The sequence below is a fragment of the Lithobates pipiens genome, unplaced genomic scaffold (genome assembly GCF_037356315.1).
Source record: "Lithobates pipiens isolate NorthernLeopardFrog02 unplaced genomic scaffold, aLitPip1_a1.2 Scaffold_16, whole genome shotgun sequence".
Classification (NCBI taxonomy): domain Eukaryota; kingdom Metazoa; phylum Chordata; class Amphibia; order Anura; family Ranidae; genus Lithobates; species Lithobates pipiens.
The window spans coordinates 233,613,375-233,626,923 of record NW_027507748.1 but is presented as its reverse complement, the minus strand read 5'-3'; the positions used below and the strand labels follow the sequence as shown (position 1 = coordinate 233,626,923).

The following is a 13,549-nucleotide window of genomic DNA, read 5'->3' as shown; positions in this document are numbered from 1 at the left end:
TGATGCCTTTCATGATTCATCAAAGTAATAGCTACAAACAAATGCTGTTACGTAGCCCCAGGGACTCTCTACTGTCTAACGGCTTAGTGCTTAGATATATCTGTCTACTAAGATGTCAATGTGGACATGCAGAAGCAGCACTCTAATGAGTTAGTGAGCAAGCACGTTAAAATTGACAGGAGTTAACCTCCTAGTTGCTTAGCTGTAATGTAACACTGGTGTTTTCGTTTCAGAATCTCCATATAAAAAAATATACATCCTTAGAAAAGGTATGTTTTTTTTGTTTTGTTTTTTACAAAATTCATGATTTGCTACAGAAAAAAAAAAGAAGCCACCAAACTTGGATTTGTATATGCAATATTACCGATACTGTTAATGATTCCAAACACTCCTCAGAGACAGTCCTGGAATAAGGTCCTCTGGTACCCACATGAAGGATAGCAAAACAAAGCTTAATTCTACCCCCTGAGCAGGTGGCCAGTCTTGCACAAATGTCCAGAGAGCAGAAACAACAGCCTTCTTCTTCTTTTTTTGAAGGCACTGATATTAGGTAACTTGTACACAGCATAGTGAAGTTATTTAAAATTGAATAAAGTTTTTTTTATTTCATTTTTATGTATTGTTTAATGTGGTCCTATAAAAATGAACTGAAAACATAAATATAGTAAAAGGGAGTTTAACCACTTGACCACTGGGCACTTAAACACCCTTAATAACCAGACCAATTTTCAGCTTTCGGTGCTCTCACATTTTGAATGACAATTACTCAGTCATGCAACACTGGACCTATATGAAATTTTTGTCCTTTTTTTCACACAAATAGAGCTTTCTTTTGGTGGTATTTAATCACCTCTGAGTTTTTTATTTTTTGTGCTATAAAAGAAAAAAGACCGAAATTTCTGCGAAAAAATGAATTTTTCTTCGTTTCTGTTATAAAATTTAGCAGATTAGTAATTTTTTCTTCATAAATTTTGTCAAAATTTATACTACTACATATCTTTGGTAAAAATAAGTACAAATTGGTGGATATTATTTGGTCTTTGTGAAAGTTATAGAGTCCACAAGCTATGGTGCCAATATCTGAAAATTGATCACACCTGAAGGACTGACGGCCTATTTCAATTCTTGAGACCCTAACATGCCAGAAAAGTACAAATACCCCCAAATGACCCCTTTTTGGAAAGAAGACATTCCAAGGTATTTAGTAAGAGGCATGATGAGTTTTTTGAAGTTGTAATTTTTTCCCACAATTCTTTGCAAAATCAAGATTTTTTTTATTTTTTTCACAAAATTGTCATATTATCAGGTTATTTCTCACACACAGCATATGCATACCACAAATTACACCCCAAAACACATTCTGCTATTACTCCCGAGTACGGCGATACCACATGTGTGAGACTTTTACACAGCGTGGCCACATAAAGAGGCCTAACATGCAGGGAGCGCCATCAGACGTTCTGGAGCACCCAGGACAATTCTGACATTTCTCTCCTACATGTAAAAATCATAATTTATTTGCTAGAAAATTACATAGAATCCCAAAACATTATACATGTTTTTTTAGCAAACACCCTGGAGAATACAATGGTGGTCATTGCAACTTTTTATCTCGCACGGTATTTGCGTAGCAATTTTTCGAATGCTTTTTTTTGGAAAAAAAACAGTTTTGTGCTTAAAAAAACAAAGTAAAGTTAGCCCAATTTTTGCATAATGTAAAAGATGAAGTTACGCTGAGTAAATAGATACCTAACATGTCACTCTTCAAAATTGCACACGCTCGTGGAATGGCGCCAAACGTCGCTACTTAAAAATCCCCAAAGGCGACGATTTACATTTTTTTTACTGGTTATATGTTTTGAGTTACAGAGGAGGTCTAGGGCTAGAATTATTGCTCTCGCTCTAACGTTCGCGGCGATACCTCACATGTGTGGTTTGAACACCATTTTGATATGTGGGTGGGACTTACGTATGCGTTCGCTTCTGCATGCGAGCACATGGGGAAAGGGGCGCTTTAAAAAAAAAAATGTTTCTATTGTTCATTTTATTTTATTTATTTTAGTTTGACATTTTTTTCCCCAAAAATAAATTTTTGATCACTTTTATTCCTATTACAAGAAATGTAAACATCCCTTGTAATAGGAATATGGCGTGACAGGTCCTCTTTACAGTGAGATATCTCACCTCTAAGCTGGGAAGCCTGAAAAAAAAAAGATTCTGGCTTTGATCGTATTGGCGAGTCGGTAGAAGCACCGGAGGGCGGCGGGGGGGATGTCTATGGCTGGGTATTGCAGGGTATCACCGACTATGGCTGGGTATCTCAGAGTATGGCTGGGTATCTCAGAGTATGTCGTTGCAGAGTATTGCGTTGCAGAGCATTGCAGGGTATTGGCGGGTGTTGCAGAGCATTGCAGAGTGTTGCAGGGTATTGGCGGGTGTTGCAGAGCATTGCAGAGTGTTGCAGGGTATTGGCGGGTGTTGCAGAGCATTGCAGAGTGTTGCAGGGTATTGGCGGGTGTTGCAGAGCATTGCAGAGTGTTGCAGGGTATTGGCGGGTGTTGCAGAGCATTGCTGGGTATCTCAGAGTATGGCTGGGTATCTCAGAGTATGGCGTTGCAGAGTATTGCGTTGCAGAGCATTGCAGGGTATTGGCGGGTGTGGCAGAGCATTGCAGAGTGTTGCAGGGCATTGGCGGGTGTTGCAGAGCATTGCAGAGTGTTGCAGGGTATTGCAGAGTGTTGCAGGGTATTGGCGGGTGTTGCAGAGCATTGCAGAGTGTTGCAGGGTATTGGCGGGTGTTGCAGGGTATTGCAGAGTGTTGCAGGGTTTTGCAGAGTATTGAAGGGTATTGCAGAGTGTTGCAGGGTATTGCAGAGTAATGGCAGGGTATTGCAGAGTGTTGCAGGGTATTGCAGAGTAATGGCAGGGTATTGCAGAGTGTTGCAGGGTATTGCAGAGTGTTGCAGGGTTTTGCAGAGTATTGAAGGGTATTGCAGAGTATTGCAAAGTAATGGCAGGGTATTGCAGAGTATTGCAGGGTATTGCAGAGTATTGGCAGGGAATTGAGGGGTTAATTTTTGGTGAGCAGCGATGTGGGCACTGCAGATGCAGCCCACATCGCTGCTGACACCGATCTCTTCCCCCTCCGCTGTACCGATCGCTGTTATGACGCCGGTTTGTTTACAAGTGATCACTCCGTCATTTGACAGAGCGATCACGTGGTAAACGGCCGCGATGATCCGTGATGCGACCGGATGCTCTTGAGTGCGCACCCCGGGGGGCGCGCGAGAGCGGAATTCTGGGAGGACATCATATGACGGCCTCCCAGAGTTAAACAACCGCCCTGTAGCCGTCAGCCGTCAATAAACCAATGACTGCCAATTATTGTTTTGCAATGCTGTCATGGAATGTCCATAGTTCTAATATACTTAGTACCTTTATAGTGTGATATCTCCAGGGGTGTATACAGTACATGGTTTGTGGTACACTACATTGCTGTTCCAGTTTATAAAAGATCTCCTTTTACATAACTGATGTATCTTACCTGATTTTTTATTCTAGTTCTCGGTTTACTGACATTTAGTAAACTCAGGCTACCTAGCCATCCTTGTAATCTGCACACTTTCAGTAGTTTTATTTATATTCCAGGTCCCATATCACTAACCTTGGCATTACTACAGAACAAAGAAGTGATGTATGTATGGTGGATCAAACCGCTGAGCACAGGTGGAGACCAAGCTACTGATGCACCCAAAAGTGTTTCAGAAGCAGAATATTCTTTAGGCTGCTGTTTCACTACAATATTGTGTTGATCAGCAGTGTATGAACTTTTGCAAGGGGTACTTTATTTTTCCTTTTAATTTTAGCAAGAGAATTTTAAAATTGATTACATTTAAAACATTTAAGACTTTCTTTCACATATAAGTTACCAAGACTTTGGCCACAGCAAAGCAGACTTCACAAATGGCCATTTATTTTTCAGTCACCACTACCAATCTGACTAATAACATACAGGAAACCAGTGATCCTAAATATTAGAAATGCTATTCTAAGGCATAAATCAAGTAGTCTCTTAGCATACAGCACCAGGGCCTGAGATAAATATTCCAATGGCTCCCAACACAAAAATCTTAAGCCCCATACATACAATCAGATTTTCTGCTGATTTTTTCCTTCAGATTTACCAAAACCATATAATGAGGTCAGACCTTAGGAGTTTCAATTTGTATGCAATCAGGCAATCTGAAGACAAAAATCTGCAGAAAATCTGATCGTGTGTATGTGTCTTTACTTACTTTATCCACGAGTCACTTTTTGAAGTGTTAGAAATTGATTATAAAAGACGCACTAATTGATGAAAACTGTCTGCTAATTTTTCCTTCGCTTTGAAAACTCACGCTATCAGTTTTAGAACAACAATTTTAAAGCAAAAAATGTAAAAAAATTAATATTAAAATTACCCAAACCATGGGATACAAAACAAATTACACGAAGCCTCTGGAATGTTAGAGTTAATATTAAAATATTTTGGTAATTCAAAAACAATTGTATTAAATGTAATATCTTCACAGTAGTCTCTAAAACTTAAATACTAAAGGTTAATAATCATTCCAATCTCAACAAATTCCAGCATGTATTCCACCCTCATAAATCAGTGCCAGCAGTAACTCTACAACTGTGGTTTGGCAACACCGTCTCCACATCTCTTGGAATGTTCTCAAGCAGTTCTGCCAACAGTGACCATGGAGCAATGTCATCATCTTTTCCCCCATTAGTCTTTCCTGTCTTCTCTGCAGTGTTGGCCAGTTACAGGAGCCTTATCTGACAAATGAGAATATTCAAACCATGAGGGACTGAAGGTGGCAAGCAGGTCTGTGCTTAGTGCAAGCTATGTATTAAAGTTAGGGGCTCATTTATAAGAGAGAGCAAATATTCACTTTCTATTATGCACCGCTATGCACACTGCAGCCTACCCTGTGCATAAAAATCAGGCTGGAGTGTATAGCTGGTTAAGCCTCACTGGGCAAAGAGTTCTCAGGGATTGGAGGAGAATGGATCATATGACTAACAGGTTACATGACCAGGTCCCCCTCTTTTTTTACTTTCATTCAGTCCTGTTGCTTTCCTCTACGGGGCTGCTATACCACTGGTTTTTGAATGAGTTCCCCATTGTCAGAACTTCCTGATTGGTGGCTCTGTTACACACTGCCATGGCTGCTAATAGAGGTACAGTAAATAGGCTCAGCAACCAGTAGTTGCTGAGGCGCACGTGCACCTGCTATGACATCTTAAAGGATCGATGTACAGCTGCGGCGATTTGCACAGCTGTGCCAACCGGCCGCAGTATAACTGCGGTGGCTGGCTGGCTAACAGTTAAACCCTTCAATGTTTGGACATCGCTGTGTAGACCTTTGTTGATCTGAGGGCAGGAACCAATTAACCAAACCAACCAATTAACCAGCAGATGTTACTGTAGCTAAACAAATTAACAAAGCAGGGAAGAGGGTAGATAATGAGTAACAGTGCAATATGGTGCACAGCAGTGACAGAACAAGAACAAGAATACATTACTGACAGCCATAGACCTTCTAATCATATACTTGGAGTTGCCCAACATTTTTCAGTTGTGAGAGCATATTGTGAAACAATGTTTGGGTCTGACCTTGCTATGGACATCATTCACCCATTTCATAATCAGAAAATTTAGTGACAGGCTGACAGTGCTTATATGGTAGAAACCAGCTGGGCTGTCCCTTCCAGCCAGCTCTTTCTCGCTTTTAGCTTGTTATTAGAAGAATTCAGTGCCAAATCAGGCACACACACACTAGAAAGCAGCCTTGTCATCCCTATTTCTCGTCGGCCCCCTCTGCTGCATCTTGCAATCCTCTAACCCAGAGTTTCTCAACTCCAGTCCTCAAGTCACCTCAACAGTTCATGTTTTCAGGATTTCCCTCAGATGAAACGGCTGCGGTAATTACTAAGGAAGTTAAACTGATCAAATCACCCGTGCAAAATAATGGAAAGCCTGAAAATATGACCTGTTGAGGCCTGGAGTTGAGAAACACTGCTCTAACCTACACAGAATATTAGAACTAAGAGTGTCCCCAGCTCCATCCATCCAAGACATAGGAATAAACAAAAAAATCTATGTATAGGACTATTGGGTGCCTATTGTATGTGGTCACATGATCAATCAAAAGTAAAATCAGCTTAGATGACCATGTATCATATATTTATGGAGATATTGTGCTTTTGTTACGTCATGCCTTATTGTAGACTAATGCGATTAAACAAATTTGTGTTCTACATAGGTGCATATTAGGGAAAGGTTTAGGGAGAAAGCACCTGTCAGTGTCTGAATGGGCGTTTTCACCCTCCTCCTTCTCCCTGTTTCACTGACTGAGTCTAATGTAATATGAGCTTCCACACACACAGGTGTTCATTCTGTAGCCTCCCTTGTGCCCCTTCTGGCAGGAAGAACTGAGCCAATTAACGGCACAGTTACAGCAGCCAATCAGAGAGACTGTACTGAACTGCAGGAAGCAGCTGCAATTGATTCTGGGACATGCAGTTCCCTCACAAAATGGCCCATAGAGTGGTATACAGAGAGAAACTACAAAGCCCTGGATGCTCTGCACCAAAAGGAGCTGAGGCCTCAATTATGTGTGCTGAGGGAAAGTCAGTCACAATGAGGCAGTGAGAGAGATCAGACCTGTTAGAGAGATGCTGTCTCCCAGATGATCTCCCTGCGCAATTCAGGTCTCCACCGCCAGTCAGGACATCCAGCCTGAGAGAGGGGGATTCCAGGTCCATATCGAGACGCATCTGCACCAACGGTGAAGCATTCCAGTGTGAGGTGACCAGTCGGGTCGCCAAGAAAGCTTGGGCCTTGACCATAGGATTTGGTGAGAGGGCATTTTGCCCATCTGCAGGGAACAGAGACACTGCACCATAGAAGGAATATGAACACTGCATACAGACATTGTTGCTGGTAGTCACCTTGCTGACACTTGTAGTGTCACAGGGATAAGGGATAATGTTATCCATTTCTGGGACACTGTATACAGACATCATTGTCCTCTCACCTTGCTTAGGAGGATCCTGCCTATTTCACTTGATGAGCTGGGTCAGTTGTGTTGTTTGGGCCTGCTATACAGGTGTTTAAGTGAACCAACGAAAGTGGCTAGCTGAAGACACCAAATCGTATCTTTTCTTCAAAAGGACTGAAGCTACTAGTGCCATACAGATCCGCACACCATATTCAAGCCTCTGTATATGTATTGGGGGTGTGGGACAGTTTTAAGTGTGTTATTACTAAGAATTACAGACCTACAATATAAAACACCAAATTTCTATGCAAAACAATTGTACAGCTTTGAGATGCAAAAATCTGACATAATCATACCGCCAGGGAGGTTAAGCAGCTCCTGCAGGGGTATCACTACACGTGCTTTAGCAGCTTGGCAGGCACTATAGCAAATTGGCAGTAACTACAAAGAAAGAACTCTACAGACCAGCAAGGGCATTTGTCTACAGATATTTTTTCTGAATCTAAACTTATTATAAAATAAATGGCATAACACACTGAAGTATAACATTATAAATAATTACAAATAATTACTTCTTAAAATGTGTAATTTAAACTGTGTATATTGTGCAAAGGGCCTTGATGGAACAGGGTCTAGTTGTGGGTGGCATCCATTGTGTGCCCAAGCTTCAGTGCTTCCTGAGATGACAGACTCCACTTTCTGCTTTAGCAACTGTCTGGGAGGCCTTAGGTGTCTGACTGGAAGTGTCTTTCAGTCTGTGAGAAGGCTGCTAGGTCTTGCAAATTGAGTCCATGTAAAACCGGTGCCCTGCTGACACCAACAAATGTTTGAAGTTGTTTTGCATTCTGAAACTTGTGTTACATTTAGTGTAACCCTAGATGCAAAGACTCTGTAACCTTTTTGAAGAATAAATCTGGGCAAAAAAGTAACTAGGGTTTTGAGGGGATGTAGCTGTATACTCCAGTCCTCAAAGTCTGCTGAAAAAAATTATATGAACTGATATGTTATCAATATGCTTCACAGCACCATGAAAGGTATAGCTAGTAACTCCTGTCCACATATGTAAAAATGCATGCATTGGTTACTTAAAGTGCATCTACACCCTTCACCTGGTATACCTGCAGATTACCAAACTTTCTGTTCTTTCAGATCTATGTTTTTTTGTGCTCCACTGTATACAGTACATGTGGGATGGTTGTCACACAGGCTGAACTTTAAAATGTCTGCCTTTTTTCGTCACATGATGGAACGATGGGACTAGTACTTTACATACTAAACAAAGTAATCTTTTAAGTTTACAGGCTAGTGACAAGGATGCTGCCTTTGTGGAAAGTTCAAAAGGCATTTTCTGTGTTTGCCCAAACATATTTAGATGTGGCATCTGCATATTTTTTAGGCTAAGGCTTGTTTTCAGGTTTAGATATGCTTTATATAGCTTTACTGCATATCTAGCCTGTTAGTTAAAAATCTATTTTTATTCCAAGTCTGACAATAAAATGCATTGGTGACCCATACACCATTAGGTAGGTTTGTTAAATTATGGTTCCATACCTTCCATCTAATAGAATAAAATTCATTAGGTACTCTCCTACACAGAGTAAATACCCAATTTAAATTCAGATATTATATATAGGTATGTAGAGTGTGTTTACATACACAACAAAATGGTTATCCCTTACCAATAATCAAGATTAAACTTTGTAAGCATGCCTATACCTAAAATCATATTTATACAATAAAACGCTACACAGGTAAATCTTAGACAATACCTTTGACTTTAGTAAAAAACAAAAACAAAAAAAAAACGCATACCTTTTTAATTTTGCCACTTTTGGTCCCCACAAATACCACGCTGTAATTGTTGTAGATGTAGGAGGTCAGAGAGGTCATCCTGTCTCTGCTTTCTGTATATAATGTAACACCCTCAACCAAGTTAAGTCCGCCCAAGGGTTGGTTAATATCCAAACCACAGAAGTTGTCATCAATGGGTACTGGCTGAAAGACAGAGATAAACAAATATGTCACTCAAGAAATAAACATTCCAGATTCTAAAGGTAGTAATATAAGAATTCCACAGATTCCACTTTGTGATTTTGTAAAAACAAGTGGAATTGTATTCCAACACAGAAGTGATATAATTTATAGCAGTTATATCAATCATTTGGTATTTCCTTTTGCCAAAGGAAAAAAACACAAAATCATTGATGTGGTCTATGCAATAAATCACAGCTTCTTTAGTAATTAGTATACAGTTTTATGGGAAAAAATAAATAAAAATCTTTCAGCCCAATTTCTAATCTTCAGTAATACATTTTTTTAGTATAATACATTGAGCACGATAAAATAAGCATTCTCCAGCAAACTATTTTTATTATTATTATTATTATACAGGATTTCTATAGCGCCGACAGTTTACGCAGCGCTTTACAACATTAATTGTAATTCTTACTCCAGCACATACAACTTTCTTGCATGCTCAGTGCTGCTTCCCTGAACTTCGGGTCTTCACAGGAAAGGGTTAACAGTGGACAGTGCAGTCTCTAGCATGTTAGCTTAGAGCAGTGGTTCTCAACTCCTGTCCTGAGGACCCACTAAGAGGCCAGAAGAGGCCAGAGGCCAAGTATAAGGATGGGTTCACACTGCAGCACAGAGCGGCTCACAGTAGGGGCTGATGTGTCCCTGTTCACCGTTTCAGGTCTGATTTCAGCCTGAATACAGACCAGAATAAGAAAACGACTCCAAGCTGCTCCAGAGATGTGTGAACCGGCTCCATAGAGAGCTTGTCACAATCTCCTGACATGCAAATTTGATGCGGAGAAACCCTTATCTTGGGGAGATTCAGACTAGAATACTGCAATCACTGAGCAGCAAATGATATCACCTGTGATGTAATTCAGTTTTCTTGCAAACCTGTCCTGTTAGTGGGTCTTGAGGAAAGGAGTTGAGAACCCACTGGCTTGGAGGATCACTCAGAGGCGTGCTTGTCATTCTAGGCTATGGGGGGCTGTGTGTTTCTACTGATGCACATAGTTTAGGGAGACTCAATTTCAGTCAGTGCATGCATGGTTGGCTCCATAGGATGCTGCAAGGAGCCACCCTTAACTAGAAAGCCTGGAGCAGCGGTCATGGCACACGCTTAAACAGGAACACAGACAATGATTAAAATATAATTAGGCTACATACTCAGTTAAGTGAATCAATCTGGTACTGAAAGTACTTAAAAATCTGAGGGTTTGATATCACATTATGTCACAGGAGCTTTTATTTGTAAACTGTGGACTGCTCACTATCTAGAACACCTGATTTTGGGATGATCAGAGTTAAGAAACATTTGTTTGTAAAAATTTGTACCGGCTATCACAAAAAATTCTTTAAATTACTGGTAAAAGTGCAAATTGATATACAGTGGCATTAGTGGCCATAGGCAGGTGGAGACCTGTATGCAAAAAATGGTTCAATCTTTCCTTTAAATCTTGTCACTTTTGCTATATATGTAGAGCTATCCTTCCAAGATACTTCTTGGTACAGATGTCTACCTTGCATTAATTCCCATTCATATCCCACCATTAAGATACCCCTATTTAGCATTATGGATAACTAGAAAATTCATATGTACATTGGCTCAAATAAATCAATCTACTAGTTGCCAAACCAATCTACTAACCTCCTATGAGGAGGTTAGTTGCCCTCTAGATAAAGGAAGGCCCGTAGATGTGGTGTATCTGGATTTTGCAAAAGCATTTGACACAGTTCCCCATAAAGGTTTACTGTACAAAATAAGGTCCATTGGCATGGACCATAGGGTGAGTACATGGATTGAAAACTGGCTACAAGGGCGAGTTCAGAGGGTGGTGATAAATGGGGATTCCTTGGAATAGTCAGGGGTGGGTAGTGGGGTCCCCCAGGGTTCTGTCCTGGGACCAATCCTATTTAATTTATTTAATTTGTACATAAACAACCTGGAGGATGGGGTATACAGTTCAATCTCTGTATTTGCAGACGATACTAAACCAAGCAGGGCAATAACTTCTCCGCAGAATGTGGAAACCTTGCAAAAAGATCTGAACAAATTAATGGGGTGGGCAACTACATGGCAAATGATGTTCAATGTAGAAAAATGTAAAATAATGCATTTGGGTGGAAAAAATAGGAATGCAATCTATACACTGGGGGGAGAACCTCTGGGGGAATCTAGGATGGAAAAGGACCTGGGGGGCTTAGTAGATGATAGGCTCAACAATGGCATGCAATGCCAAGCTGCTGCTAACAAAGTAAACAGAATATTGGCATGCATTAAAAAGGGGATCAACTCCAGAGATAAAACGATAATTTTCACGCTCTACAAGACTCTGGTGCGGCCGCACCTGGAATATGCTGTCCAGTTCTGGGCACCAGTCATCAGGAAGGATGTACTAAAAATGGAGTGAGTACAAAGAAGAGCAACAAAGCTAATAAAGGGTCTGGAGGATATTAGTTATGAGGAAAGGTTACAAGCACTGAACTTATTCTCTCTGGAGAAGAGACGCTTGAGAGGGGATATGATTTCAATATACAAATACCGTACTGGTGACCCCACAATAGGGATTAAACATTTTCGCAAAAGGGAGTTTAACAAGACTCAATAGCGGCGTTTTGCCGGTGGTATTGTAGCGCTGCCCCATTGATTTCAATGGGGAGCAGAGGTGGAGGAGCGGTAAACACACCGCTCCTTCACCGCTCCAAAGAAGCTGCTGGCAGGACTTTTCCTGACGTCCTGCCAGTGCACTGCTCCGGTGTAAAAGCCCTCAGGCTATTTCTAACACTATAGCGCCTGCAAAACGTCCTCAGTGTAAAAGGGGTCTAATTTATCAAGTGGTGTGAGGACTGCTAAACTGAAATCACCAGTAGGACAGATTTTCTAAAATTCACCCATTGCTATTTATCTGCTTATATCACCAGCTTCAGCCACATTCCACCACATTCATGGCAGACCTATTGGGCTGTCTCGACTTTTGATGTCCTTGTAGATCAGTACAGACAATATTGTCCTAATGCTGCATTTGGTAGTACAACATGAATGTATGGGGATCTAATTTTATAAAATATGTAATTTACAGAAAAGGAAAATGCACAGGATGCATTAATATTCTGTCAGGGTTTTTTATAAACGAAAAGGCTAGTTATCTTGCAAAACATTATTATGACAGCCTTTATGTCAGGGTTTCTGACAGGACGACAAGAAGATGGGCATGGTGTCACTTTAAATCTGTCTGTATTTTTCCCCCCAAGACAAGTGCTGGAGTTTAATTTATCTAACACCGTTAATGGAGGAATGAACATCCAGTGCTTCCTGTCTGAATGAAATGGAAACCACAAATAAGCCCCACTCCAGAAAAAATATTTAAGTTCTGGACAAAGAACAAGAAGTGAAAGAAAATTTTGAGTTAAGTAAAAAAAAGTCAGCACATCACAAAACTTTAAATTTTTAGACTGGGTTCACACTTGCTGCAACTGCGGCTTGCAGCAGGGGGTTCGGTGCGTCCCTGTTCTCCATTTCAGGTGCAAATCAGGTCCAAATTTTTTCCTGAATTCAGACCTGAAATGGAGCCAAAGACGTACAGGACCCTTTTCCAGCGCGGACCACAGCTGCCGAGAGCTGAGTGTGAACCAGCTCCTTTGAGAGACAGTCAGTCTCCTGTCATGCAAATTGGATGTGGAGAAACTCGCATCCAATTGTCATAAGTGTGAAGCCAGCCATAATTTGTATACATTAAATCAAAAGCACATCACATAAACTGGGTACAGAAATGTGATATACATACAAGTACATGTGCAAAAAGTAGATACAAAAGTACAGAGAATTGCTCATAAGCACACGTCACTACTGCCACTGGCACTGAGATATACAAGGGAACAGCTAAACAAATATATGGTGGAGATAGTGCATGTGTAAAATGTACAATACCAGAACATAATAGTATGGAGAAGTGTAATGCTGCGTACACACGATCAAAAAATCCGATGGAAAAGTCCGGCAAACCCAAGTCCGCCTGACAATCCGCCCGTGTGTAGCCTCCGGCTGACTTTTTTTTACCCAAAAGTACGGCGGACTTAGAAAGTAGTTTTGCACTCCAATCTTACCGCCGGAATTGCATTTCGGCAGACAATCCGGCCGTGTGTATGCCAGTCTGCCGTACTTTTGAAATGAACGGACTTTTCCCGCACGGAGAAAAGTCCGCTCATTTTGAGAGCGTCTCCAGATAGACGGGGCCAGCGAAGGAGGCGTCGCTGGCCCCGTCACCTGGTATGGACTTAAAGGGGAACCCCAACGCCAAAAAAAACGGTGTGGGGGTCCCCCCCAGGTCCACATCAGACCCTTGTCCGAGCACGCTACCCGGCCGGCCAGGAAAGGGGGGGACGAGCGAGCGCCCCCCCTCCTGAGCCGTAACAGGCCCCCGAAGATGCTGGGACTGTGACATCATACTGGGCGGGGACATCATCCGGTGATGTCCCTATATAAG

The 13,549-nt window shown here is 41.3% G+C and overlaps 1 protein-coding gene across 2 annotated transcripts in view; it reads right to left on the bottom strand.

Moving 5' to 3' along the window:
• The window catches only part of PLXNA2 (plexin A2), a 469,574-nt gene that overhangs the window by 365,630 nt on the left and 90,395 nt on the right, over positions 1-13,549 (bottom strand). For both annotated transcript variants that reach the window (XR_013274456.1, XM_077481163.1), the window contains exon 3: positions 8,862-9,044. Coding sequence is in view for 1 of the 2 variants with exons in the window: in XM_077481163.1 (XP_077337289.1) it covers positions 8,862-9,044 (183 nt within the window). In the remaining variant the exon portion in view is untranslated. The remainder of the gene's footprint in view (positions 1-8,861; positions 9,045-13,549) is intronic.